This window comes from Toxorhynchites rutilus, chromosome 3, assembly GCF_029784135.1.
Source record: "Toxorhynchites rutilus septentrionalis strain SRP chromosome 3, ASM2978413v1, whole genome shotgun sequence".
Classification (NCBI taxonomy): domain Eukaryota; kingdom Metazoa; phylum Arthropoda; class Insecta; order Diptera; family Culicidae; genus Toxorhynchites; species Toxorhynchites rutilus.
In genome coordinates, this window is record NC_073746.1 from 199,266,613 (window position 1) to 199,293,363 (window position 26,751).

The window sequence follows — 26,751 nt, forward strand, 5'->3', positions numbered from 1 at the left end:
ACTATAACTCACGAACGACTTAACCAAACAAAACACTGTCAAGGACTATATTATAAAAAAAAAATACCTTTCCCACAAGCTATAGTATGACTCGATACAATGAATACAACTAGAACTACGCGCTTACAACGACACCTCGCGGAAATACCGCAGGACTTTTTTGACAGCCTAATATATGAATTTTGAAATGGTATTATAGAAACTGGACAGCTGAAATTATCATATTTAGGCACAGGCACTTTATTCTAAGCATGCAACAATGTATGAATGTATCTTGTTGAAATTCAATCTGTTTGTGTTGCAACGAAATAGAATTAGGGTGAATAGAATAGAAGTTGGACAGAGTGTATTAGAAAAAGGACCCGAGGGTGAATCCACTTATTCATCGCCGATCGTAGCAACCCGGTTATGTACAGAAAAAAATGACAGCGTTATAAGTCGATTTGCAGTAGCCATGACGAAAGCGGTAAAATAACTGCGCCCTGCCCCTGTTAACCCTGCCCAGGAACGAAAAAAATGAACATTGTGAGGCTCTTCGTATCCACCGGATACAGCCGATCCGTCATCTAAAACATCATCTAGCTCCTGGAGAAAGGCGAGAGCATCGAACAGAAAGCTGGTTTGGGCAGTTCGACCAAAAGGAGGGTAGCCTCATTGTTCCGCGTCCTGGGTTCGGAGTTCGGATATTCCGGCCACACGGTGGAGAAGTACCTGGTCAAAATGGACGTGTTTATGCGGATGCGTCAGTCGAGGTGAGTGATTAACATCCGCCACAAAGGAGGTTAGCGATGACGTTCAATATAGCTCTCACACCATGTTTCCGAAGAAGATCCTTCTGTGACTGAAGATCAGAGAGAAGGAAATGTTCAACCCTTCGGGGCTTACCGTCAACGGGAAGAGTATGAAGTACCTGCCGGAAACTGCCACCTTCATCAAGAAGCAGCAGAAGCAAGAAGCGAAGAAGAATGTGGTCTTATGGTCGGACCTGGTTTCAGTGGAGGAGATGAACCAGTTGAGGTTATACATTATACCGAAAACCACCAACTCTCATAGGATCTACCATAAGGCCGCCTGGTAAGGTGTCGTTGAAGAATTGTTATAGAAGGCTTAACAAACGTAGGATTTATTGATAGTGTGGTCCATTGAACATTTGGTAGTTTTTGTCATCGCCATCCGAAATTAGTCCATTTTTTTAATGCATACTTCGATAAGAATTTGTATACAGATTTCATCCATGGCGACCTATAAAAAAGTAATTTCCGAAGTTTTTGGGCAAACAAGTTCCTAGTGGGCCACCTAGTGCAAGTTTTTTTTTTTGTTGAATTTTTCTGTTAATTAAGATGTTTAGCTGTTATGGATGCGCGATACATCCAAGAGTTGGATATAATACTACTGTTAATAATTATTTAACGATGAACTAAATCATAATTACAATAAAACCTGGAACGTGAAGTCTTTCCACAGGGAAAAATTGTTGAGAGTAGGAGATCTCACGCCTAATATCCTAAAATTATCTGGAGAGGGACTGCTACTACTTGTCATCTTTGTGATGTCATCGAGCTGGCATGATCCAGGAAGGCAGAGTCCCATGAGAATAGTTCTTGGCTGGAAATAGTTTTCGAAACATAATGAAATAGCTGAAGTTTTCCGTCAATTCTCTGTAATTACCGGTCCGAGCATCAATGTGTCATTCAATAACACTTTCAACATGTAGAAACCAGGAACAAATGGAGGATTTTCATGCATTATCTCAGAAGCGCCGAGAAAATTCCCGTTGATATATGATATATCCGTAGTTTTAGCTGTTTTTGTCTGATATTTGTCGACACTGCTCCGATAGATGAACGAACATTGCGTTATAGATCCAGTCCAGTAATTGTTACCCCAAAAGAATCCTTTGTTGTACTTCCCAGATGAGTCATCCACTGAAATAGATGAAATAGAAGATTGTTCAGAGCCATTGTAAATCAATAATAATTTTTCTGAGCAATCGTAGCTGATGATAATTAGGTCGAAATGATGGAATTATCGGATGTTATACTGAGTATGAGATAGAATCAGGGATGAAAGTTTACATTATTCATTAATTAATGGCGAGCTAAAAGCTAAAACGGTATAGAAATTTTAACGCATGAATGAATTAGCGGATAGACAAAAGATATTATCATAATTCAGTTGTTAGGATTCAGAATCGAGTAATATAAAAAAGAAAACCAACAACCAATATGTACAAAAAAAAATCTTCAAATCTCTTTATACAAGAATTTGCTGAGTAGCTCTTGGTCGTAACATAGTAATCGGGGACGACGAACTCGAGGTGATCGACGAGATTGTCTACCTTGGCTCACTCACAACAACTACAGCCATGAAATTCGAAGAAGCATTAACCCTGCAAGACCCAAAATACTTGGACCACGTACGAAGTTTGAAGATGAAGAATGAACCATGAACCGGTGCTACTTCACGACGAACTCAACTTCCTGAAATTCGTCGAGGCCATACGGGTGTGAAGGGTGTGACATGCTGCAAAAAAACGACCAGCGGAACTCGAAAAATCGAATCCGATGAGAAAAAAAAAACCTTGAAGTGGGTTATATCTGTGATATAACCGCAAGGTAGACGTAGGACTACCGCTGGCTCGGTAATCATTTGTTCTAAATTTCATCTAAATGAATTCTCAATTAAATTTCTAAAGATTGCTGAAAATTTTCCTTGTTAGTGTGTGAGTGGATGACTATGACTATGAAATTGTTATTAACATGAAATTCAACTATTTCGAACTAGTTGGTAGTCCAGATAAAAAACGCGTAGTAGTATTATGCGTAGTTCTATTCCGTTTTCGTGAGAATAATAAACGAGAGGTTTCATGACCACTCCACGCCGAAGCATGGATGCTCTTGGATACGATTGCTTCATTGAAACCGAATGCGCAAATCTTCCTCCGCTCGACCGCAACTACAAGCAAACATTCCTTCATGACCATTCCATGCGAAAGCAAAACAGAAACTGATGCTCTTGGATACGATTGCATCACGAGAACCAAATGCGCAAATCTTTCTTTGCTCGAGTGCATTTGCAAGCGAGTAAAAGAAATTACAGCTTGCATGTATTCGCCACGATTGTTTCTCCAGGTGCATTGATTATGCGTCCGTGTTTGGGAACACATTCTGATCACCATAAAAGCAATCATCATCAATGAGCTAGATTGTTATGATTGCAATAACTTGTTTTGTTGATACGATTTTTCGAACCAATAAGTGACAATCATATAACTCTTTGACATTTTATCTTTGAAATGAAGTGATTATTATAACACTCCATTCAGTCGGTAAAGAGTTATTAACGTTCAAAACCTTGCACTACAGCGTCACTCTCTCGTTTTCGAAACATTAAACTTACACCCCGGTACAGAAATGAAAGACGTAGTCCTAGGCCAAAAAAAAATTAAAGGCAGCCCAGTAATGAACGAGGTTTTTGGATAAGAATGCTTCCAAATGACATGGTATGACATGATGAAGCACGATACACAAATTGTACAGAATTTTTTCAGGCTTCAAAATTTGCTTTTCGATTTGGTGGGCAATAGTAAAAGGTCTTACGGGAACTTTCTAGGAAGCCGAATAATTACTCTAATCGGATTCGCTATCTATTTGTCTAGAGAAATATTTTCTAAATCTCGGGAGAATTTGACAAATCTATTTCTATTTTTCATTGCCTATATTTTGTACTTCCGTTGAACGAAATGACGTCGACATTTGACAGCTTGTTAACGGAAGTTCACACTACAAACATCAACCGTCGACATTCAGATGTCAGTCTCATTTGTAGAGAGTGTTTAATGTGACGTGTTGTTTGACAATGGTCGTATAAAGATACACAAACAAGATCACATTGAGAAGGCGAAGTTCCACCTTGAGCGTGCATAGAGAAGAAGAATACACCTACATAACTATGGATCAAGCTTTTATTTCAAAGCTGTTTTTATTAATTCGTGATTTTTAATCGTTGTAGTCGTTAGGATTCGTTTCAACTTTAGGAAGATGTGTTCCATCGTAACAAAATGAGGAATATATTTTTTTAGGGCTACCCAAACAAGCAGACCGGCTTGGGTTCAATATCTAGTGAATATCAAGTTTGTTTTTCGTGACAATGAAATAGTTGAAATAGTTTATATTCAACCGAATAAATGATTCATGGTAATTGTTCGATAACGACAGTATGAAAAATAACTGTGTATAGTACATAAAGTTTTCTTTGTATACAGAGGCCAATATATTTGGAGAACAATTATTATATTGACATTTTCGTTCAGGTTCAATCATCATATTTAAAAATCTATTACTCAAAGTATCAATTAAAAACCGGATAAGCAGAAGAACATTGTGGAAGACCTCTTACCACAACATGATCCGCATTTTTTATGAGCAGACTTCCATTTATCAGTTTTATTCTACATTCTACATTCACATTATTTTATTCTACAATATTTCGCCATCTTTCACGCAGCTTAAAAAGTTCGTTTTATTGTATTTTTTGTGCTAGAATCTGGAATGAATCTTTACTCATCAAATGAGAAAAGCTTATTAGCAATGGATGAATTGTTGAATGGTTTTTGATTTTGATGTTTTTTTATTCGATTGTAATATTATACGAATAGATTTACTATAGTTTCTCTATTATCTCTATTATCTCTCACGACCATCTCACGATTGTTTGAAATCTTAATGGATTGACTTTTAATTCAAAAAGTTTGTTGAAAGTAATATTACGCTCTGAAACGTATTCCTCCATCGAAAACTTTGCGGCTACTCGTACATATACATCACACAAAGTGGTGTTGTTCCTCAAGCTTAATCTTTTATTTCTTTAACAGCTTTGCATCAGAATTTAATTGTATGTAAAAATGTAGAATTTTTGTGAACCGGATATCTATTACGACAGTTGTCATTTCCAACCAGGAAACCTTTGACAGGATCCCACATAATTACCGATATTGCTCTTTTTCCATTTTTCTAAAATCCGCGGTCAAAACTAAACTACGAGTCTGATTCGGCTGAAATTTTTACAGTAGCCATTTACGAAAATGTACTACACAATAGTAATCTCTTGTAATCTCTTGCGATACTGACACCATCGGGTGATGAGGCTAAGTACTTATCGGACTGCCCTCGTATATATGTCAGTTCGCTCCATCACTCAGGAAATCAGTGATAGTCACACTAGAACTTTGCATCTCCCCCCAAGAAGGTATGACTTCTTTTATGGAGTTCCTTACCTTTTTTGGTTCAGCAGACCATATCTCTTTGGGCATAAGAATGCCCTTTCCAAGAATCCGCAGTCTTTGCTGAATCAATACACAGCATTGACATATTAAATGTTCCGAAGTTTCAGCATCAACATTGTAGAAACGACATTTATCACCCGTTAGTGTCCCATTTTTTTTAAGTAATACCTGCTCGGACAATGTCCGGTCAATAGCCCAAAATAGTCAACATTTTCAGGTCTGCTTTATTCTAGCTGAGTAGGCTGCGTGTTATTCTATTACAAGGTGTAATGAATAATTTTGATTGTCGTGATGTTGATAGAGCTCTCCAGTTGGCTTCAATCATCGATATTTTCCAGGATTTGAGCTCTTATTTCAGACAGGATGTAGATAATCCACAAAATGACTTAGGTCCGACGAATTTAGTTGAAGATCCGTGTCTAGCTAAGAGATAGGCGTTTTCATTACCTTCCACACCGCAGTGACCAGGTAGGTAAATCTCGTTAGTTACAGCTAGTTTTTTTTAAGGATAGAATACATTCCCAAACTAGTTTTGACTGACAAGTATATGCTTTCAATGCATTTAGAGCTGCTTGGCTATCTGAGAAAATACACATACTGGCATACCTGTATTTCCCAAACAAATGTTCGTACATGTTAGCATAGCATGTATTTCTGCTTGAAAAACTGTAGGCCACTGTTCCATTGAGATTGAGACGTCGATCCCTGGTCCCCCTGATCCAGTAATCCCAGCTTTTGTAGATTTGCCAATTTTAGACCCATCGGTGTAAAACACGAGTGATTTCGGACGAGTTATAGGACCACCTTCTTCCCATACGCTGCGATTGATTTCAATCACTTTGAAAGGAACGCTGAAGTTAATCTCTATTTCCATCCAGTTTTTATTCATGATTAATAGAGGGTTCAGTTGAAAATCTTTCAGTATTTGTAAGTGCTCCTTGAGATCTCCTTCTTGAAATTGTTTTGTACGTTTAAGCCTAAGAGCAACTTTTTCCACATCATGTTGCACCAGGGGTAGAAGGTATAAAAGAGCATCTAGGGCTGTGGAGGATGTGCTGGGCATTGCTCCAGTTCTTGATAGGCACACCAGACGTTGTAGTTTATCGATCTATTTCTGCGTGCCTAAAACTAAACCGGAACATTAGAGGCTGAACGATATTGATATGCAATTTACTAAGATAAATTTGGAATCCGAGACTTAGTAGTCGTCACACTTTACATGCCAGAAGCATTAGGTTCGTTTCCTGTTCGGGCAGAGAGATTTTTTATTCAGAAAAATCCTTAGGACCGATATTTCAATATATATTTCAGTATTACTCGTTGCAAATATAAAATGAAAATCTCCTCCATGTGGTTACGACAATTCATTTCTTCCAACACCACTGTTGAAAAATGTGATGCTTTTTGTTTTTTTATAACCAATTTATAAATTTGAAATGAATCATTGCCTCAAAAACATGCATTAATTGCAATTAAACTTACTTTTTTTCATCATTTTATGTTTCATCATTTAAAGATTTCATGAAGGCAGCAATTAATGTTTCGAAATGTGCCATTGCCAAATATTTGGTTTACTTTCTGCTCACTCTGCAACCATGCTTTGTTGGCCAGTCAAGATTACACTGCTCGCTAAACGAATTAGGGGCATCGCACCGGCTGGCGGAGATTGTGCCTTGCGCGTATTCATTGTTGGATAATCAAACCAACTGGTTTCTTCGCTCCAACCAACCACAGACGTAACAATATTTTCGTTTTTGACTCATACGAGGTCTACACCAACGATAACAATTATGCAATTTCTTTCCACAAACAATTTCTTTCGGCCAGTGGAGCATATAGAAGCCAGCGTGAGCGTGAGGTAACTTTATAATAGTTTGCTGCTGTTCCGAATGGAAGCGTTGCATATAACATATATAAGCTGGTTGGAGTGACCTTGTGACGCGGTGCTGCAGTACTATGTATTCACAATTGATCTTTTTTTTTTACGAAAAATTACACATAAATCTCATTAATTAATAATCGTTATCAAACACACATCGTATGTATCACATTATATTACGTATAATAACGCAAATAATTCAAAAGAAAAATACATCTTCATTGAAATAACAACGAATCTAGTGAAAGTTGATCAATGGATAGAGTTTTTCAAACGATTGAGTAGAATCAAAGATTTGTTGCTGTTTACCTCCTGCAATGTAATGTGATACATATAATGCGTGTTTGAAAAAGATTATCATACGATTATAGTAATGATTAATTCTGCATTCTCTGTATTAATGACAGTTTTTTTAGATTTTTTTCTTTGAATTTCCTTTTTTCGGTTCTGCATGATGACAACAAATATTTTCTTCGAGGTCGTCCCGTTTATTCATCGATTGCAACCAGCTTTGGTGTGCTAAAATATCAACACTGTTGGAACAATATTATGCAAACTAGTTTCGGTACTGTTGTGGCAACTTTCTCAGTAAACATTGCGTTTTTTGTTCGATTTTCGGGTAATAAAACTCGTTCCCCGAAGTAGTTTTTTGACCCATTCGAAAGGGAAGAGGATTCTGGGTGTCTCATGTTACTAGGGTTACTAGGTGAATTAGGGAGCTGTTGTACGACATTCATTTCGTTTTTAGCAAGAATATACCTTGATCGAAATGATCCCAGAAGAAAAATGTTTTGTTCCTTCAATTATGAATTTTTGGAATTGTGTACAATTACAATGGCTTTCTCAACGATGGAAGCTATCATTCATTTTTTATTATGAAATTAAGGGATGTTTGTGCAACGGAACAAATTATCAACTGAAGAACACAGCAAAATTTAATGATCAATCGGGAAAAATCACCACCACAGCTCGGCAAACTCATATTCAACTGAGGATAGTCAGGGGACTATCAAGAAATTTGCCTTCGTATTCAATTGGAAATGAGCTTTAGATTTTTCCAGCGGTTTCTTCGTCAACATGACTTTACAGTCATTCGGGCGTTTAATTGCTATCTCACTCTACGACTCGACTAGCTCATTTCATTCTTCCCCGTCGAATGGACCTCATTGCATATTAAAGTGACTCCTCCCTAAAATGAATTCGTTTCTCTCTCATGTGTGTAATGCTCCGCTGCTCGGGATTACTCAGAGTCGTTATAAGCTGCTCGTTAACACTCAGACAGAATCACGCCGCCCACAATTTTCCAGGAGCCTACTTTTTCCCGTTTACCCTAAATAGAGCCACTCGCGTCACTCGTGGGGAGCCTCTCTTACTATTGTTCCTAAAGCTCCTGTGGTGAAACCTTCTATTTGACCGACAACGGACGAGGGCTGACGACTACCTTTGTGAGCCCGGAATAACGGACAATAAATTTAATATTCAGGGCTGTTTGTTAGAAGGGAACGACACTTAAGGTAATGGTATTGAATTTTTGTATTTCGGAGGGAGTTTACAGCACACGGTACTTGCGTCTGATTCCACTGGGCTTCGGATGTCTGCGTGCGTCGAAGGAAATCTAGGCTTCCCAATCGCGTGGTATTTTGTCCCTTGCTGGGGGGAAGGTGGTTTCTGATTGTTCCTTCCGCAGGGCCTCTTTCTGCCGTGTCCTTTCCGATCTCCTGGCGTCCTCGTTTATATGTAATAAAGAAAAGGCCCTGACCAGCTGGCGTTAACACCGTGGCGCCCCCATTAAATTCATTTTCCCAATTACCTTATCTTACTAACTTTTTTTTAATACTAACGATGTTCACAGCTATCAACAACTTAACATATAACAAAACCTAATAAACAAACAACACTTAACATTACTACTATCTACATATTTAAATCAAAGACATTTATTTTACACGACGCGCACTTCTATTTCCGGAGACGGTCACTAACAGAAAGAAAGACCACATACAATGGACAAAAGAGAACAATGTCGACAGGCCGAATACAATTGTACCCAGTCCCTTTGAGCGTCGCCCCATTCATGGACGCGGCCTCTCGTCTACTCAAACCGGTCCATTGTTAAGTACGCGGGGTCCCTCAGATGAGTTAGTACGGAGCTTGCAATGACCCTGTCGAAATTTACTCACACATATAAAATAGCGTGCAGTGTTTTGTTCAGACACTGACAAATTTGTGAATTTTGTTGATATAAACCCGTTTTTCAGTATGTTTATGTACAAAATTGAACTCGGAGACAAAGTGAACTAATATTTTGCATAGAATTCTTCCCAAACCGCACGCTACTCACTAATACTAACGCGAGGACCTTTATAGCATACCTGGTAACTGTTTGAGTTCGTTGGTTTGAGTTCAAGATGGGTAAACAATGAAGCCGTCCATTAATGGTGAAATTACTTTTTGGAACAGAAACAAAGTTTTCATTTCACTTTATATGGAAGTTAAAATAAGATTGTGTACGCAGGTAAAAGGATTCGTGTCAAGGGGAGTAGTAGTGTGGGTTGAAGTCAGGTTGAATGAAAAGGCAGATTTGTATCCATTTGTCACGTCAATTAGAATAACCATTTGCTAGAATAGTTCATCAGTCATCCTCGCTCTTAGCGTTCGTCAATTCATTCCTAGTCAATTCAAGGCATGTTGACGGCGGATGCCGAAGTAGTCCTAGTCGAAGCAAAGCTACTGAGAGGAGTGTCGATTTTCATTTTCTTCGAAGATTTCGGGCCCTAGTCAGCATTAAGCGCGAAAACACACCGGAATTCTCCCAAAATTTCCCCCGAAAATCTATATATAATATATAAAAATCGAGTGATGTATGTCTGTCTTTCTGTCTGTCTGATTCTTATGGACTCGGAAACTACTGAACTGATCGACATAAATTGGCCATACAAATGAAACACAAATTTCTGCATTATTCGAGAATCAATCAAGCATATGAAACCAAATTTGACATGTGGAGATTTAGGGTGTAATAAATGTTTCTATGGTGGTTAGACACTCCACCCCCCTCTCTAAGAGGGAAGGGGGTATATCACCGAATGTGTTGATAAGAGCAAAACTAGAGAAAGGAATTGTCCGATTTAGGGCTGTCTTCATTTTATCACATATTCTGTATCAAACACTTATTCCATGTAACGGAGAAACATGTTATTTGCAAGTGGTTGAAAAATCTTGAACGAGAATTGTGTCTGAAAATAATTTGCAAGCAAGAAACTGTAGAGAGTGCGATAGAGACAGAGAGAGAGAGAGAGAGAGAGAGAGAGAGAGGGAGTGTATGTGTGCTGGATTATAAATATTTAAACCTTTGCAGTTCATTCGCCTCTGGCCTCGAACGATATTTAGTTTCAAAACGGGATATTCAAAAAAAAATTACCCGATTCAAAAAATTGTCCAGCACCACCGTTGTCTTACCGCTGACTGTTCTTGCCATTCCGTTTCTGCCTGCCAAGTCATTCCGTTCCTGTGTCCGAAGTTGATTAAGGAGTCTTCTAACTCACTACCTCAGGCTATTACGATTACAGTACCGCTTCATCGCTTCCAGAAATCGATCCCATTCGTGTGACGGAGACATCAGGATTCGGCACGGCACCAACCACACCGTTGATGTAAGCCACATCCGTCGAACCTCTGGTCCTATCGCCACCAAGAAATAACCGTAAATTACCAGAACGTCGGTGGTATCAACAGAAGTGTCGAGGATTTCCGAGTAGCTGGCTCAAATAGATGCTACGACATCGCTGTTCTCGTGAAGACTTGGTTAGACTCATGTACACTCTCACCAAGTGTTCATCGTTATTATGGAGCTTTTTGTTGCCATAGGGATGTTTATAATAGCTGTAAGGCTAGAGGAAGAGGTTTTCTAGTGGCTGTAAACTCCAAAATTGAGGGTTGTAGAAAAACTCACTTGGATATGCTTGAAACAGGTATGGACGGCGATCACACTTGACGGCTTTACTTTATATCCATGTGCGTTATACATTCATTCCGGCCGAATACGAGAACGCGAACTTTTCGAGACAGTCGGTTTCCTCTGTTTTGGATGCCACCAAAGCAACAGACGAAGTCAGTTTAATGAGCGACCTTAATCTTTCAATAACCTTGTGGAATAAACATCGCAGTGGTTTCCTTTATACGGATGTGGGTTATTCGGCCTTCAATCCCAACGCTTCTTTCCTGCTAGATAACTACAGCTTAGTTGCTCTCTTTTGAATTTGTTACTTTATCAATCAGAATGACCGTAGCCTGTATGTCTGCTTTGTGAGTGCGCAAAACAGAGTCATATTGTTATGCTTTGCGAGGCGCCTGCTCCTGTTGTGAAACTAACCCCTCATCATTCTTCCCATTAGCGCAAAACTGTTACAGGATTTTTATATGCCGATCATCATAGTATCAGCCAGTTGCTCTCTAGCTTCAATTGGGACTAGGGCTATACAGTTTCACGTCATCGTTACTCAATAATGAGCCTATCACCATTCAATTTGCTGCAAACTCGTGCAGACTGAAAACTCTCAGACTTAGACGCTCAATAAAGAGAATATTTCTTCACCTTCATATAACATTATTTACGTCCATTTCTTTCATTCTTCACACCGAAGTAAAATTATCAAAGCGTCAAATGAAAATGAAAGAAAATTGAATAAAAGTCTCTTATTTCGAATTAAATTTCGTTGGAGCTCGAACCGTATTCACTGAAACTAAACAATCGAATCAAAACAACGATTTTCTTCAGTGATATACATCATAACTTTCTGCTCAGACTTATACTTGTATTTGAACTTCACCCCGGGGAGTGTGGACGACTTGTCGCTGGTATAGTACCGGTCATTGCCGGGAATGTGGAACTTTGACAGCGGAAAATAACTCTCGTCGTCCAGCACAAACGACGTCTCGATGAATGGAAGCAGCGAAATTTTCGACCAGCGTCAGACAAACTCGTACCGTCTTTGTTGTCGATCTTCTTTTTAGAGATTACTTCTTCTTTTTCGTCATGATCTTCGCCGGACGGTCACTACCGGTCTTCCCCCCGACGTTTCGGGATGCCAGGATCCGATAAACAGTGCCCACCGGAACATTTTCGTCCCGAAGTGGTCTATTGTAAACTTTTTTCCTTGACTTTCATGCGTTTCGAAGAACGGTACAACGCACTCGCGGAATGCTTGTTGTTTTCACGCCATCTTTAATCGAACTGACAGCACCCAAGCAAAAAGAAATGAGCAACCCATTTCTAGAGAGCCCAGAGAGCAATTCTCTCGGTGAGAAAAGAAATTACGCTCATTCTCATTTTTATTGAACACCCGTTATAAGCATTTTGCGAAGCTAGAATGCAATAGTAGTTTTAGAATACAAAGGAAACTAGAGTCACGTCCACATGCTGTCAACGAACAGCGCCATAAGGCTGATCTGCCATCGTCTATGACGTTCAATGGAAGCGTAGCCTCAACAGGATATCTGCAACTTATTCTAGAAAAAATCGCCTGTGTTTTCACTAATGAGAGATGAGGCGACGGCCGTATCGGACATGCCGCTAGTTACCTTCTAGCCAAACTCTGAATAGATATATTCAGAAAGGATTTGATCAGAACAAATCTGCCAGAAACTTTGTCAAAAGCACGTAGGAAAGAGAAAAGTCTGCGTTTTAAACCATGCATGCATCGATTTTTCGTATCAGTATTTATCAGTGATTTATCCATATGTAGAATTCTATTACAACACCCAGCAGTAAAGAAAAGATTTTCGCATATTAGTCGACTTTTTGTCAACTTAAATGACACTGCAGAGTACTTTCGTTTTGTCGGCATAGTATCCAACCTGTGTATTTGTAATTGGTACCAACTCGAGATTTCTATTTCAATTTTAACTCCATTTAGAGTAGCTAGCTCGAAGATATGTGATAATTAATACAAGTCTGATGCAGACAAATTGAAAGAGTAGCCGTGTCCGATTACCCAAGATTCAGATGTTGATGCAGTTATTCGAAAAATATAATTGTCAAAGTAAATTGCAGGTACAGTATCGCAAAATTGAGGGTACAAATGCTACTTGACGATAGTTTCCATTCATTTGGTATAAAATATTTTGAATACATTGATTTTTTTTATGCATATTAATTACTTAATTACTTATACTTAACTAGCTGTACGTGCAATAAAATTCCGCGAAAAATTTTCTGCTAATTGTTTTTTTTTCCTAAAAATTGAAAACAACCTCTATTCTAGGCATCGCAAAATTGAGGGTACACCCTGAATTTTTCCAAACAAATTAATCTTGTAAGTAAGATCTTTGCGAATTAGCGTACTTTTTTCGTCAGTGATTGGTGTCAACACTTAACCACTGCTTGGGCAGTGTTGGTTTTTGTTTTTTTATTGATGTTTGAATGAGTTCTGATGATGAACGTGTAATTGTGTGAACATTTCGAAAGAACTCTAAAACAAACATTCTTAAATTGACTACAGAAGAAGTTGGCATCATTGGAAAACCTGTCAGCAGACACTGACCGGAGAGCAGCACACAGCAACAATCTGAGAGCCGTGGCCGTGAAAAGTCTTTCATCTCAAAGTCGAAAATGAAAAAACGACTACAGTTTGCTAAGGCATATGTAAACTGACTAAGGAGTTCTGGAACAAGGATGAAAAACAATCTCTTTGAATCGGATGCAGGGCAGATAGTGTGAAGGAAACCAGGATTGGTGCTTCAGATTCAGCATTTGTTTCCCACAGTAAAACACGGAGGCGGCAGTCAGATGATGTATTGTACTATGGCGGCTTCTAGAACTGGAACCATGGAGTTTATCGATTCGGCGATGGACAAGATGGCTTCATTCTTGAATGGTGTTAACGTTCCCTGTGGAACTTTTGCTATCTCAACGTATGTATTAACTAGCGTCATTTATTAATACTTAGTTGAGATTGCTTAAGCCAAATAACACGCCTTGAATGTATTCCGAGGGGCAAGCTCTAGAATACGCGTGACCACAGTGCAAGTCGAAGGAAATTTCTCTGACGAAAACACCCCCAGCCATAACGGGAATCGAACCCGAACACCCGGCATGATAATGTGAGACGCTAACCACTCGGCCACGGGTGCACTAAAGATGGCTTCATTGAACACTCTGAAACGTAACCTTCAGTGTTGATTGAGCAGAAATTGATTACTACTTCCAACAGAATGATGACCCGAAACAAACTGACCTCACCATGCGGGAATACCTGCTCTATAATGTCCCAATCAACTCAATACAACCCCGCAATCACCGGACTTGAACACTATTGAGTATATATGGAACCCATCTGAAGAATAAGAATCCAGGGAACAAAGCGAAACTCGAAACGACGATTACGGAGATCTGGGAGGCACTTTCGTCTACAATGACCAGAAATCTCGCCTCTTCGCTTGCAGGAAGTGCTTTACGCCAAAGGGGGGCCATACCAAATACTAGAGGATTGATTTTTGTTATCTGTTAACATTTCTGAACTGATTTCAATTTTCTTTATAAGAAAAACTTGAACTGTACACTCAATTTGGAACGTCTGAATCAAAGATTTTTTGTTTGGTTTTAAACATGAAGTAGAAATGTGATTTTAATTTTTTTTCTCTTATCACTACATGAGAGTGAAAAGGATCAATTTTACGATGAACACGAGTCGCTTTTAATTATTTACTTTTTAACCCCGAAAAACTCAAAAATAGAAAACCAACACGGGGTGTATACTTTATTTTGCTATTGACTATATACCGATAACAAAGAAAATTATCAATATGAATTAATATGAATTAGGTTCCAGAACAAAAGCTCGAGCAGTATCTCAAGGAAGTTTAGGTTTCTTTCCGCAGATAAATTTGCTACAAAAAGTCCGAAGCGAGAAATCCGAAGCAAAGTATTCCATCACACGGAAATTCTGTGAAAATTCAGACATAGCGGAGCCGCGGGTAAGACGGACAGAGGGGGTATAATGGACAGGTGGTTGATTTGTATAGTTGCATTATAAATGTCAATTTTCTGTTGATGGAAAGCCCTTCTACGTGCTATTCTATCATATTTAAACAATCCTATGGCAATGAATAATGATCAAAAGTAGAATAGAGAAACAAAAACCGAAAATCGAACATGATTCCGTGTGTGGATGTAACTTTTGCGGCTTCGAGACTAAGCATTTTGAGTGGTTTAATTGCAAAATTGAATTCGCTGATGGTTATATTTCGGCTTGTGAGTTATCAGAGAAACGATATTAGGTATGTACGGAAAATTAAATTCATTCGTAAGTGGTAAATTTAAATTATTGAAATTATTGCACTGTGGGGGTTGAAATGGACATAATCACATCCAATGCATGATGGAAAGTGAAGGGAAGAATATTGAATTATTTTTTATATTGCCTTCTTTTTTGTTCTATTTCAGTTACTGGACACACAAACACTGAGAGAGAGTGAAATGTCCATTATACCCGCACCTATAAAAATGTTCTTCTTTTCGGCATGTTTTATTTTCAGTAAAAAAACAATGAAAAACACATTTTTATAAAACTTTCATTTCGTTATTTCCAGTTATTTCGAAAACCAATATATTGAACTGTAAAAAACTGCTTTTAAATTTTTTTAAAACATGAGTTTCCAAAGATACAATTCTCGCGTAACTTTTGAAAAGGTCCAATGTAGCATTTTAGTCAACTCGAGAAAAACGAAGTTGAAAACCCGAACATTATTCCGCGAATTGTCTTAAAAGCAATCGATCTTTATCGCTACTCTCACCACTAGCAGTCAAGAATAACTCTGACAAACCCATCGTAACTGTTGTTCCGTGATTTGAGATTAAAGTTGAAGTTTCGGAGTGAAAAATGTTACTTCAGACGTTTTGACTGCCCGCGTTTGCACATTGGACATATTACGTTGCACGACATCGTGTTGTTTTGACTGCTTTAGTACTTCGGACGTTTCGGGCGTCGGGGGTAAGTGACGTCCGAAGTAACAGCCGGGTACTTAAAATCCCAATCTGTACATAGGATATTTCTTGTATCGGCGATAAAAAGATGTAGAAAATAGATACGTGAACGATTGTTTTTGTAATGCATCCAATGATTGAAAACTAATAGCGTGCATCCATTAACTCGATTTGTTTACATTTGTTACATAGGACCTTTTCAAAAGTTACGCGAGAATTGAAGTTTTCCTTAACATGTCCGTCTTACCCCCATCTCCCCTATTTGTCAAACTGTCAATACAGCATAGAATTATATCAATTGGCAATTTGGCAAGGCCTTTTCCGAAGAAATTCATTGCCATCGAATAAGACCTCATCTTACTCATTTGCTCCCAATTCCGTCCAAGAGAGAAATATTGGGCAATCGAAAGAACAGAAATAAGGATGAAATGAAAATATCAAATATAACAAAATTGTCGCAATTATTTTCTCTAATTTTTTTTAAATAAGATGTTGCTACACTGAGAGAAATAATTAGTAAATATAACGAATTTTTTGGTAAATACTACCAATCTATAGTCATTTTCGACCGTACTAATAAGCACATATGTCAAGCAGAACCATGATTCGGAAGCCCAATATCGGCTACATTTTCTCGCCGAAAATGCACGTATCAGAATTATATCCTTACTATACCTCCGTATTGCCTTATGGGAACAATGAAAATGGTTAATACGCTCTTTTCTCAGCAATTTTCAGATATGACAATATCCAAGCTTACTAATGTTATCGAGTAAAATATACTAATCTCTGGTAGGGATGCGGGTTTGTTGACAATATGTACAAAAAATTTGTACATTCTACTAATTTTGCATTACCAAATGTATTTAGTAGTAAATGTAAATGTACTTGACCGAATGACAGTATTTACTTTTGTTGCACCAAATGAATATACGAAGCGAGGAACAGAACCTGTTGGTTATATATCCGAGCTATACCTAACATCACACACCATTTTCGAAGCCTGCATACAAGTTTGAACCCGTGACCGGAATAAAAGGCTGCATTAAAGAACTTCAACAGAAACAACCGCTTAGAAAAAGTGTAGTAGGCTAGAAATATTGTGGGGTGTGGTAAACATCATGTGTACAAACGCCTCACATTTCCATCGGGGTTTTCAATAAGAGCGCTACAAAAGTTTTTTTTAAATAAAACAAAAACGGTTTTGGATATCAATGAAATTCTTTATTCTTGTGAAAGAACATTTTGATGCCATGGAACTCGATTTCTTTTGCATGGCCACCACGGCCACACTTTCAGAAGATCAGACGCTGAACCAAATTTTCGACGGGTTTCGAGCATAAATCAGCCGATACTGCTGCAATTTCACGTTCGACATTCGCACGAAGCTCATCAGTCATCACTGGCTTGTTGATATAGACCATAGACTTGACGTAGCCCCACAGGAAATAGTCTAACGGCGTCAAATCGCTCGACCGAGGCGGCCAATTGACTGGGCCATTTCGGGCCACGATCACCAAACGTGGCTTCAATAAATCGATTGTTAAATTCGCTATGTGGCTTGTGGCACCATCCTGTTGAAACCACATATTGTCCAAGTCCACACAATCCAATTCGGGCCAAAAATATTCGGTTATCATTGAACGGTAGCGATTCCCATTCACAGTAACGTGACGGTCTTGATAATCACGGAAGAAGTACGGCCCAATGACGCCGCCGGACAATAAACCGCAGCAAACCATAATTTTTTCGGTACGCAATGGTGACTCATGGAGTACGTATGGATTGCTGCCTGACCAATAACGCATATTTTACTTATTGACGAAGTCATTCAAGTTGTTGCTCCGCCCAATTAACGAACATACGACGCCTCCGTGGGTCAGGCAACCTCAATCCTTCCGTCAATTTGATCTTGTAAGAACGTAGGCCAAGATCTTTTCGCAAAATTCGCCACAACGACGTCACAGAGATGCCCAACGCTTGAGAACGACGTGTGAGAGACTTTTTCGGGTCTTCCTCAATTGATGTGCTAGCGACAGCAATATTCACGACACTACGGGCACTTCTTTATATCACTGGCACAGGAACATTTTGTACTGTGCCTGTGGATTCACATTTTCCCACTAGACGCTCAATTGTTTATCTGGCAGGACGATTATGACGACCATAAGTTGGACGTAGCGCTCTTAAAGTTGAGAAAGACCCCATTTAACGAAGATAAGAAATCGAGGTGGACCAAGCCACCAAGATGAAGCGATCCGAGTCTCGCACTTGAACCTGGGTTCCACTGATTGCCCGGTTAGTTTGAAAGATAGGATACGATGCTTTAGCAATGTCCGATCGAGCTTTGTCGAGCGTTGGTCGGCATTCGATTGCCCGGGGCGTTACGTTTGCCCGGTTAATTTTGACGTAGGACTACGTCTAACCGGAAGATATAGGGGGTGAAATGGAAATCTAGGCACTGAACAAGTAGGAAAAAATGCAAGATTTGGAACGCTTATAACTCGAGCATTTCTCAATAGATCGCAAAGGTTTTTGCATCAATTGATAGGAAATATATCTACGCATCTATCATAACGAATAACATTTCATTTTTGACGTGGGACTACGTCTATCCGGAATATATGGAGGGTAAAATGAAAACCTAAACACAGAACATGCAGGAAAAAATGAAAGATTTCGAATGCTTATAGCTCGAACATTTCGTACTGGATAGGAGAGATGTTTGCATCACTTGATAGGGAATATTTCTACGCATCTATCGCAACTAACAAAATGTTGTTTTTCATTAGATAAACAATTGAATAACTGTAAAATATTAGGCGTTATCTAAACGCCCTAACTGCATCGTTTTGATTGGCCCGATTTACGGTTTCCCTAACACAGCCATCAAAACCAAGCAGCCTTGGGGAAATCGGCATTGCAAATACATGAAAGTAGGGGGACTTTTGTTCTCATCGAAAAATGTTCCCTAACACAGACTTTTAAACCAAGCAGCGAAATCGGCATTGCAAACACACCTAGAGCCTAGAGGCGAGTGAACTGAAAAGTTTAAACACTCTTAAAGCCAAAAAGAAGAAAAAGAACACACGAAAGTAGGGGGAGCTTTTGTTCCCACCGAAATGTGTTCCCTAATAGAGATTTCTAAACCAAGGTGCCTGGAGAAATCGGTATTTCAAATTCATGCAAGTCGGGGGTATTTTTGTTCCGACTGGAATGTGTTTCCCTAACACAGACTTCAAATCCATGAAGCGTGGGGAAATCGGCATTGTGAATTCATACAAATCGGGGGTATTTTTGTTCCGATTGAAATGTGTTTCCCTAACACAGACTTCAAAACCGAGGTTTCTGGGGAAATCGGCTCTGCAAATAAATGCAAACTGCGAGTACTTTTGTCCTCGCTTGCCTTTGTGCAGAGTGGAATATGTCTGTCCTAACATGATCTTCTAAACTTAGGAACCTGGGAAAATCGTGCAGCCACTAGAAGCGAATGAACTTCCCAGTTTCAAGCAAATTCGAGATTCGAGAAGTATGTACACTTTTGGGATGTAAACTTCTGAGGGAAATGTAAAATAAAATAATTGATAATGTTTTTTTTGTCTTTATTGGAAAGATTTTCAGCCTTAGGCTGGTTCATCAAACGTTTGATAATTCTTCCGTACATATATTTTGTTCTAGTCATCATACCAAACGTAAAAGGTCCGTCATTAAATTTACTTATAGCGAAGAACAATCAATCACAATAAATGAATTGACTTTACACGGCATTTGTTAATTTTTTTCACTCACAGAGCAAATATATTGAACTCAATTGAATTTGGAAACTGTTTCATTCAATCAAGAATTTAATCAATACAAACGAATGATTGCTCAGCTAAGGTAGTTCCACGTGAACCTTGCGGTTATATCATAGATATAACCCACTAATTTTTTCTTGAGATAAAAAATTGAATAATTGTGCAATATCAAGCATTGTTCAAATGCACTATGTGCCCATTATTGATTGGTCCATTTTATATATATATATAAATGGCGTTAACGTTCCCTGTGGAACTTTTGCCGTCTCAACGTGTTCATTAACTAGCGTCATTCATTAATACTTGGTTGAGATTTCGATGCCGAATAACACGCCTTAAATGTACTCTGGAGTGGCACGCTCTAGAATACGCGTGACCACAGTGCAAGCCGGAAGAATTTTCTTTGACGAAAAATCCCCCGGCCAGAACGGGAATCGAACCCGAACACCCGGCATGATAGTGTGGGACGCTAACCACTCGGCCACGGGTGCACATTGGTCCATTTTGTGCTCCTCAAATCGTACCGACCAAAACGGGCAACTAGAGTAGCAGCGAAATAGAATGAAGCACGATTGGAAAGGAAAAAGAAAAAAAATGAACGAAACATTGGTCGCAGTCTCACACATGCGTAATACTCGAGCCAGCCAGTCAGCTTAAAAATCCCCGCTCCGCTGCCGTAACGATCATTCTCATTCAAACCGTACACCACTTCAGTTCGCATCACAACACATCAACAAACCAAACCAAGCAGCCATGTCTGGACATAGCAAAGGAGGAAAAGTGAAGGGGAAGGCAAAATCCCGCTCGAACCGTGTTGGTGTGGAGTTCCCCGCAAGGGTAGCTAGGCCGAGCGCGTTAGTACCAGTGCACCAGTCCACCTAGCCGGCGTTATATAGTTTCGGCCGCCGAAGTGATCGAGTTAGCTGGCAAAGCTGCTCGCGACGATAAGAAAACCCGCATTCGGAACAGAACACATTCGGTTCGGTGGACATCAAGACAACAGGCAGTTGCAGCGAGTGGCGAGTGGCAAACGCAATCGCAAAACGGCAGCTCGTAGCAGAAGAAAAAAGTTTGTTCTTTATACAAACTGCTTTGGTGGCAAATCCAGAACAAGGCGGCATCGAGGGCGTTCGGAATGGTTTTTTTCAAAACCACGAGTACTAAATTTTCTAAATTGGAACCATTCCATAAAACAAGGCGCTTTTCAGGGCCATTAAACCTTTCAAAAAAGAGTTTACGAAATACAGTTCAATGCTTTCTAAAATAATATCCAAAATAATAATAAAATATAAATTGATTTTTTCATATTTTGTTTGTCAGGATCTGATGAGTATGTGAATTTGGCAGTTGTTCTGAGATTATTGATAGTCGGGGACTTTCCTGATTATTCAATTTTCACCAATTCTTAAATTGTTTCTAGATTGAAAGTACAGTAATTTACAATTAGTTCGACATTTAGCTAATTGGACGGACATGTAATGCAGCATATTTAGTTGGACATTTTTGTAAACATAGAGATCGAAATTATGACCCCACATTGAAAGTCGACACTGTACCACTGTCATCGGAAATGTTCAATTACAGGTTAAAATCGCCTCCAATGCGACACTGAGTGGTGCTTCGGCACGTCGCATTGAATGTAATTTACTGTACAACATGTCACAAATCTGGATAGGAAGAAATTTTCCAACTTTGAAAGTTGTGGCGAGTGGCAACAAATCGCTAAACAGGAAGGTTTAGCCTAACAAGATGGGGATATCGAGTGATAACAAAACAATAAACTCTTTAGATTGAAGATAATTTTGTGATCCTGGAAGGACCCTTTTTAGCCTGCATGTGAATCCAACGAGCGAACAAATCGTAATGAACGTATTTTTTTGCCATCGCTGCCTTTTAACGCTCATTCGTTCGTCTCGTTAGACTCGCCCCTTTGGCTGAGTCTGCCGATTTATCTCTATCCTGTAAGTGTGTAGCGCTAGAGTATAAAACACGCGGACCCCAAAAAAATATTATTTTCTTTCAAACCGTAAACCCGTGTGGTTGTACGGCATCGTTTAACATCGCATCGCATCACATCATTAAAAGAAAACAAGCAGCAACGTGGACGTGTGGACGTAACAAAGGAGGACAAGTTAAGGGAAAGGCAAAGTCCCGCTCGAACCGTGCAGGTCTCCAGTTCCCTGTTGGTCGCATTCACTGATTGCTCAGCAAGGGTAACTAGGCCGAATGGATTGATGCCGGAGCACCAGTATACCTAACAGCGATTAGAGAGGTTTGGCCGTCGGAGTGCTCGAGTTGGCTTGCAAAGCTGCTCACGACAATCAGAAAACCCGCATCAAGAACAGAGCAGCTTCGGTTCGGCGCTCATCAAGGCAACAACTAGTTTCAGCGAGTGGCAAACGCAATCGCAAAACGGCAGCAGGTAGAAGAAGGAAAAAGTTTGTCTATATATTGTTTATATATTGTTTGCCAGGATATGATGAGTATGAGAATTTGGCAGTTGTTCTGAGCTTATTGATGGTTGGGGACTTTCCCGATTATTCAATTTTCATCAATTCTTAAATTGCTTCTAGATTGAAAGTACAGTAATTTATATTTAGCTCGACATTTAGCTGGACATTTTTGTAAACATAGAGTTCGGGGTTCAAATTAAGACCCCACATTGAAAGTCGACAGTGTACCACTGTCATCGGAAATGTTCAATTACAGGTTAAAATCGACTCCAATGCAGAAATTTTCCAGCTGTGACGAGTGGCAAACGCAATAGCTAAACAGGAAGGTTTAACCGAACAAGATGGGGATATCGAGTGATAACAAAAACACAACACCAAAGGTTCTTTTCAGAACCACCAACATGTTCATAAAGAGTAAACAGTAAACTAATCCATTTTTCAGGTAGATAGGTGGGTATTCACGTAGGAGAAGAAAATAAAACAATATATTTAAAATAAATATTTAACAAAAGCTGTCCTCTTTTATAGTCCTACGTCACTCCGGTTATGTCCCCGACATTACCCACCCGTCTTTTTGTTTTGGAATACAATATTCCAAAACAAAAATTAACCGGGCAACAATATTTCTAGCCTACTACACTTTTTCTGAGTGGTTTTATTCAGGGGTTAGACATCAATTGAATATAGGCTACCCAAAATCAAAATCAATATGGCGTCATTTGTTTATCAACATATCATTTACGAGGATTGAAATCGAAAAATGCGCTGCTTTATTCTAACTGCATGAGCGATTTTCATATTTCGGTTTCACATGGAGGTGTTCACATTTAACATGGAGTTTAAAGTTAGCCACTATTCGACTATATAACCGGACCGAGTTGTAAACAACAGTAATTGATTGAACCAAAATGTCAGTAAACCGCAGCAATATTGGGTACACTGGCAATATGAGGGATTTGACGTTTTAGTCGTACCCCTGGTTTTATTATGTTGCAGCCATTTTTTGCAGCGATTTATTCCGGGAACCGTTTGAACCGCATATATCGTCTCGTTCTAGCTAAAGTGAATAACCCCTGCACAGAAAAGTGCAGCGCGATAAATGATACATGAAAAGATACGTCACAATTCGGTCACGATTTGTGAAGAATGGCGATTGGGAGAAGAGCTTAAACGATAGAGTTGTTGATTCTCGCTGGAGTGTTGCTGGTAGAACTTTGCGGTTTATATGAATATATACATATATATTGCAAGGGATAGCAACATTAAAAATAAAAAATATAATCTGACTCCCCTCCCCTAAGCATCTAGCTAGCTGAATATTGACATAATTTGCACTCTCTGACAATTATTACAGTAATTTATTATGAATCATTCGCTTTGCGTAGTCCGTATGATTTTACTACTTCATTAAGCATGAAGAGGTTCGACATATAATGAGTTAGAAGCAAAGAATCATATAAACTTTCTGCACCGAAACCGATCAAGACGGTTTTGGTTTGTTTACTCGTGTATCATAGACTGCGAACCGAAGCAAAATTGCCTCATTCTCTTTTGTGTCATGATTTGTAGCATGCAAAAGCAAAATAATGTCACTGGGGGAAATGATTTCTGTAATATTTAACAAAAGCTGTCCTCTTTTATAGTCCTACGTCACTCCGGTTATGTCCCCGACATTACCCACCCGTCTTTTTGTTTTGGAATACAATATTCCAAAACAAAAATTAACCGGGCAACAATATTTCTAGCCTACTACACTTTTTCTGAGTGGTTTTATTCAGGGGTTAGACATCAATTGAATATAGGCTACCCAAAATCAAAATCAATATGGCGTCATTTGTTTATCAACATATCATTTACGAGGATTGAAATCGAAAAATGCGCTGCTTTATTCTAACTGCATGAGCGATTTTCATATTTCGGTTTCACATGGAGGTGTTCACATTTAACATGGAGTTTAAAGTTAGCCACTATTCGACTATATAACCGGACCGAGTTGTAAACAACAGTAATTGATTGAACCAAAATGTCAGTAAACCGCAGCAATATTGGGTACACTGGCAATATGAGGGATTTGACGTTTTAGTCGTACCCCTGGTTTTATTATGTTGCAGCCATTTTTTGCAGCGATTTATTCCGGGAACCGTTTGAACCGCATATATCGTCTCGTTCTAGCTAAAGTGAATAACCCCTGCACAGAAAAGTGCAGCGCGATAAATGATACATGAAAAGATACGTCACAATTCGGTCACGATTTGTGAAGAATGGCGATTGGGAGAAGAGCTTAAACGATAGAGTTGTTGATTCTCGCTGGAGTGTTGCTGGTAGAACTTTGCGGTTTATATGAATATATACATATATATTGCAAGGGATAGCAACATTAAAAATAAAAAATATAATCTGACTCCCCTCCCCTAAGCATCTAGCTAGCTGAATATTGACATAATTTGCACTCTCTGACAATTATTACAGTAATTTATTATGAATCATTCGCTTTGCGTAGTCCGTATGATTTTACTACTTCATTAAGCATGAAGAGGTTCGACATATAATGAGTTAGAAGCAAAGAATAATATAAACTTTCTGCACCGAAACCGATCAAGACGGTTTTGGTTTGTTTACTCGTGTATTATGAACTGCGAACCGAAGCAAAATTGCCTCATTCTCTTTTGTGTCATGATTTGTAGCATGCAAAAGCAAAATAATGCCACTGGGGGAAATGATTTCTGTAAGACCATATTTGAACAAACGAAAGCGAATTATTGAGTGAAACGGTCAATCGGCGAACACTGCAACTGTATTATGTTACCATTAGTACAGTTACTCTGCTAATCTGCTTATCTCTATTTATTCGTTTATTAGAATATAAACTCATCTAACAACATTGTCTTAATAAACTAAAACTTATGTATAGTAGAAAAAAACATTAGTACACAACATTAAGCTCATCGGAGTTCTCATTTCTGTTTCAGAAGCGTAGTGATGGTTTTCCAAAATCGAAAAACGGTTCTAGTCACGAAAACGAGCGGATTATCCCCGTGGTCGGCTAATGTTGAACAACGATCAACGCGGGAGCTGGAGCGGTAGCAGTGAATACGAGGATTATAGAAATGTGCTGGAAGCGCGAAAACCCACACTCTCGAGCATCAATTTCACCACAAAGTAGTTTGGCAACGGAAGTGGCTTTTTGAATACGCCTACATCGCTCAAATGTGTCTATATTAAGTAAGGATGTAGAAAAAACGGGATAGTTTTCTCAACAGGATGCGGTGGCCAATTCAATCGGAATTGGCCACCTGGCGTCCTGGCATAATGCCATGTTGGCATGGTAAGATCAAGGTTCCAACATCGAAGAAGACAACATCGTTCATGATCAGCTCAAATAGCTTAGAGGCGGCAGATAAGTTTCCACATAATTCCAAGTATCCAAAATCCTGGATGAAACCAGCTTGAACGATTCGAGTTAAATTCCCGCGTGTCTTAAGGCTACCAAATGGGGGAAAGGGCCCAACTTCCACAAGGACAGCCGGTGGTTCTACAGCCCGGAGTTTCTTTACACAAATGAATCAGAGTGGCCAAACCAAGATATTCCGGTATCTGATACAGCAGAGGATTTGTGTCGACACAATTAGGCGCTGCCGAACATCAGTTAGGTTCGGCGTTTCAGCGTAGTAAAGTAAAGAAGAAATGCGTTGCAGAAATGTTGCAGCTAAGTTGATAGTGTGGCGGTGGGTGCAAGCAGAAGCTTATCCTAACGAACTAGCAATCCTACGGGGAAACGAGCAGTTTCCACATGGGCGTAGGAAATTGAAGAAATATAGTCCACTCAGGAAGCGGTCTCCGTTTATCGACGAGACTGGTGTATTGAGAGTAGATGACCGACTGAATAATGCTTTGCATACCACATATGATGCAAAATTTCCGGAGATTCTGCCCAAGAACTACTATTTCACGGAGCTGCATGATGGATGGTATCATCGGCAACTTGGACGGAAACGGTCAAACAGTACCCTGCCTACGGTCACTCAAAACTGGATGATGCCTATTACCTGTTTCGCTGTTCGTGTCGTGCCCTTGTAATCAGTCGGTGGCATGTCGATAGAGGCACCATAGGAAAATTTACAACGACCTGAACACATACTTCATTGGTGCAACCAGAGAGTTGCGAAAGGAGCATCAAGCATCATCAACAGATCGTTCACCAAGAGCGACACAACGCCTACCACCCTTCACATGGCCGGAGTTTGTGAGCGGTGAGTGCATTCTGTGAAGACAGCTTTACGGACCATCTCTAACATCGAGAAGGCGAATTCGTACATTTCGTACTTTCCAGACTGGAGCTGCATCGATTGTCAATC

At 39.3% G+C, this 26,751-nt stretch overlaps 1 protein-coding gene across 4 annotated transcripts in view; it reads right to left on the reverse strand.

Annotated features, from left to right (window-relative positions):
• The window catches only part of LOC129780177 (O-acyltransferase like protein-like), a 103,182-nt gene that overhangs the window by 17,365 nt on the left and 59,066 nt on the right, over nt 1–26,751 (reverse strand). For 3 of the 4 annotated variants that reach the window (XR_008743854.1, XR_008743852.1, XM_055788170.1), the window contains exons 2-3: nt 1,669–1,925; nt 1,433–1,605 (exon numbers count right to left, since the gene is read on the reverse strand). Coding sequence is in view for 1 of the 4 variants with exons in the window: in XM_055788170.1 (XP_055644145.1) it covers nt 1,433–1,605; nt 1,669–1,925 (430 nt within the window). In the remaining 3 variants the exon portion in view is untranslated. Of the gene's footprint in view, nt 1–1,432; nt 1,606–1,668; nt 1,926–10,622; nt 10,852–26,751 lie in introns of those variants that run through there. The other variant, XR_008743853.1, reaches the window with a different exon arrangement.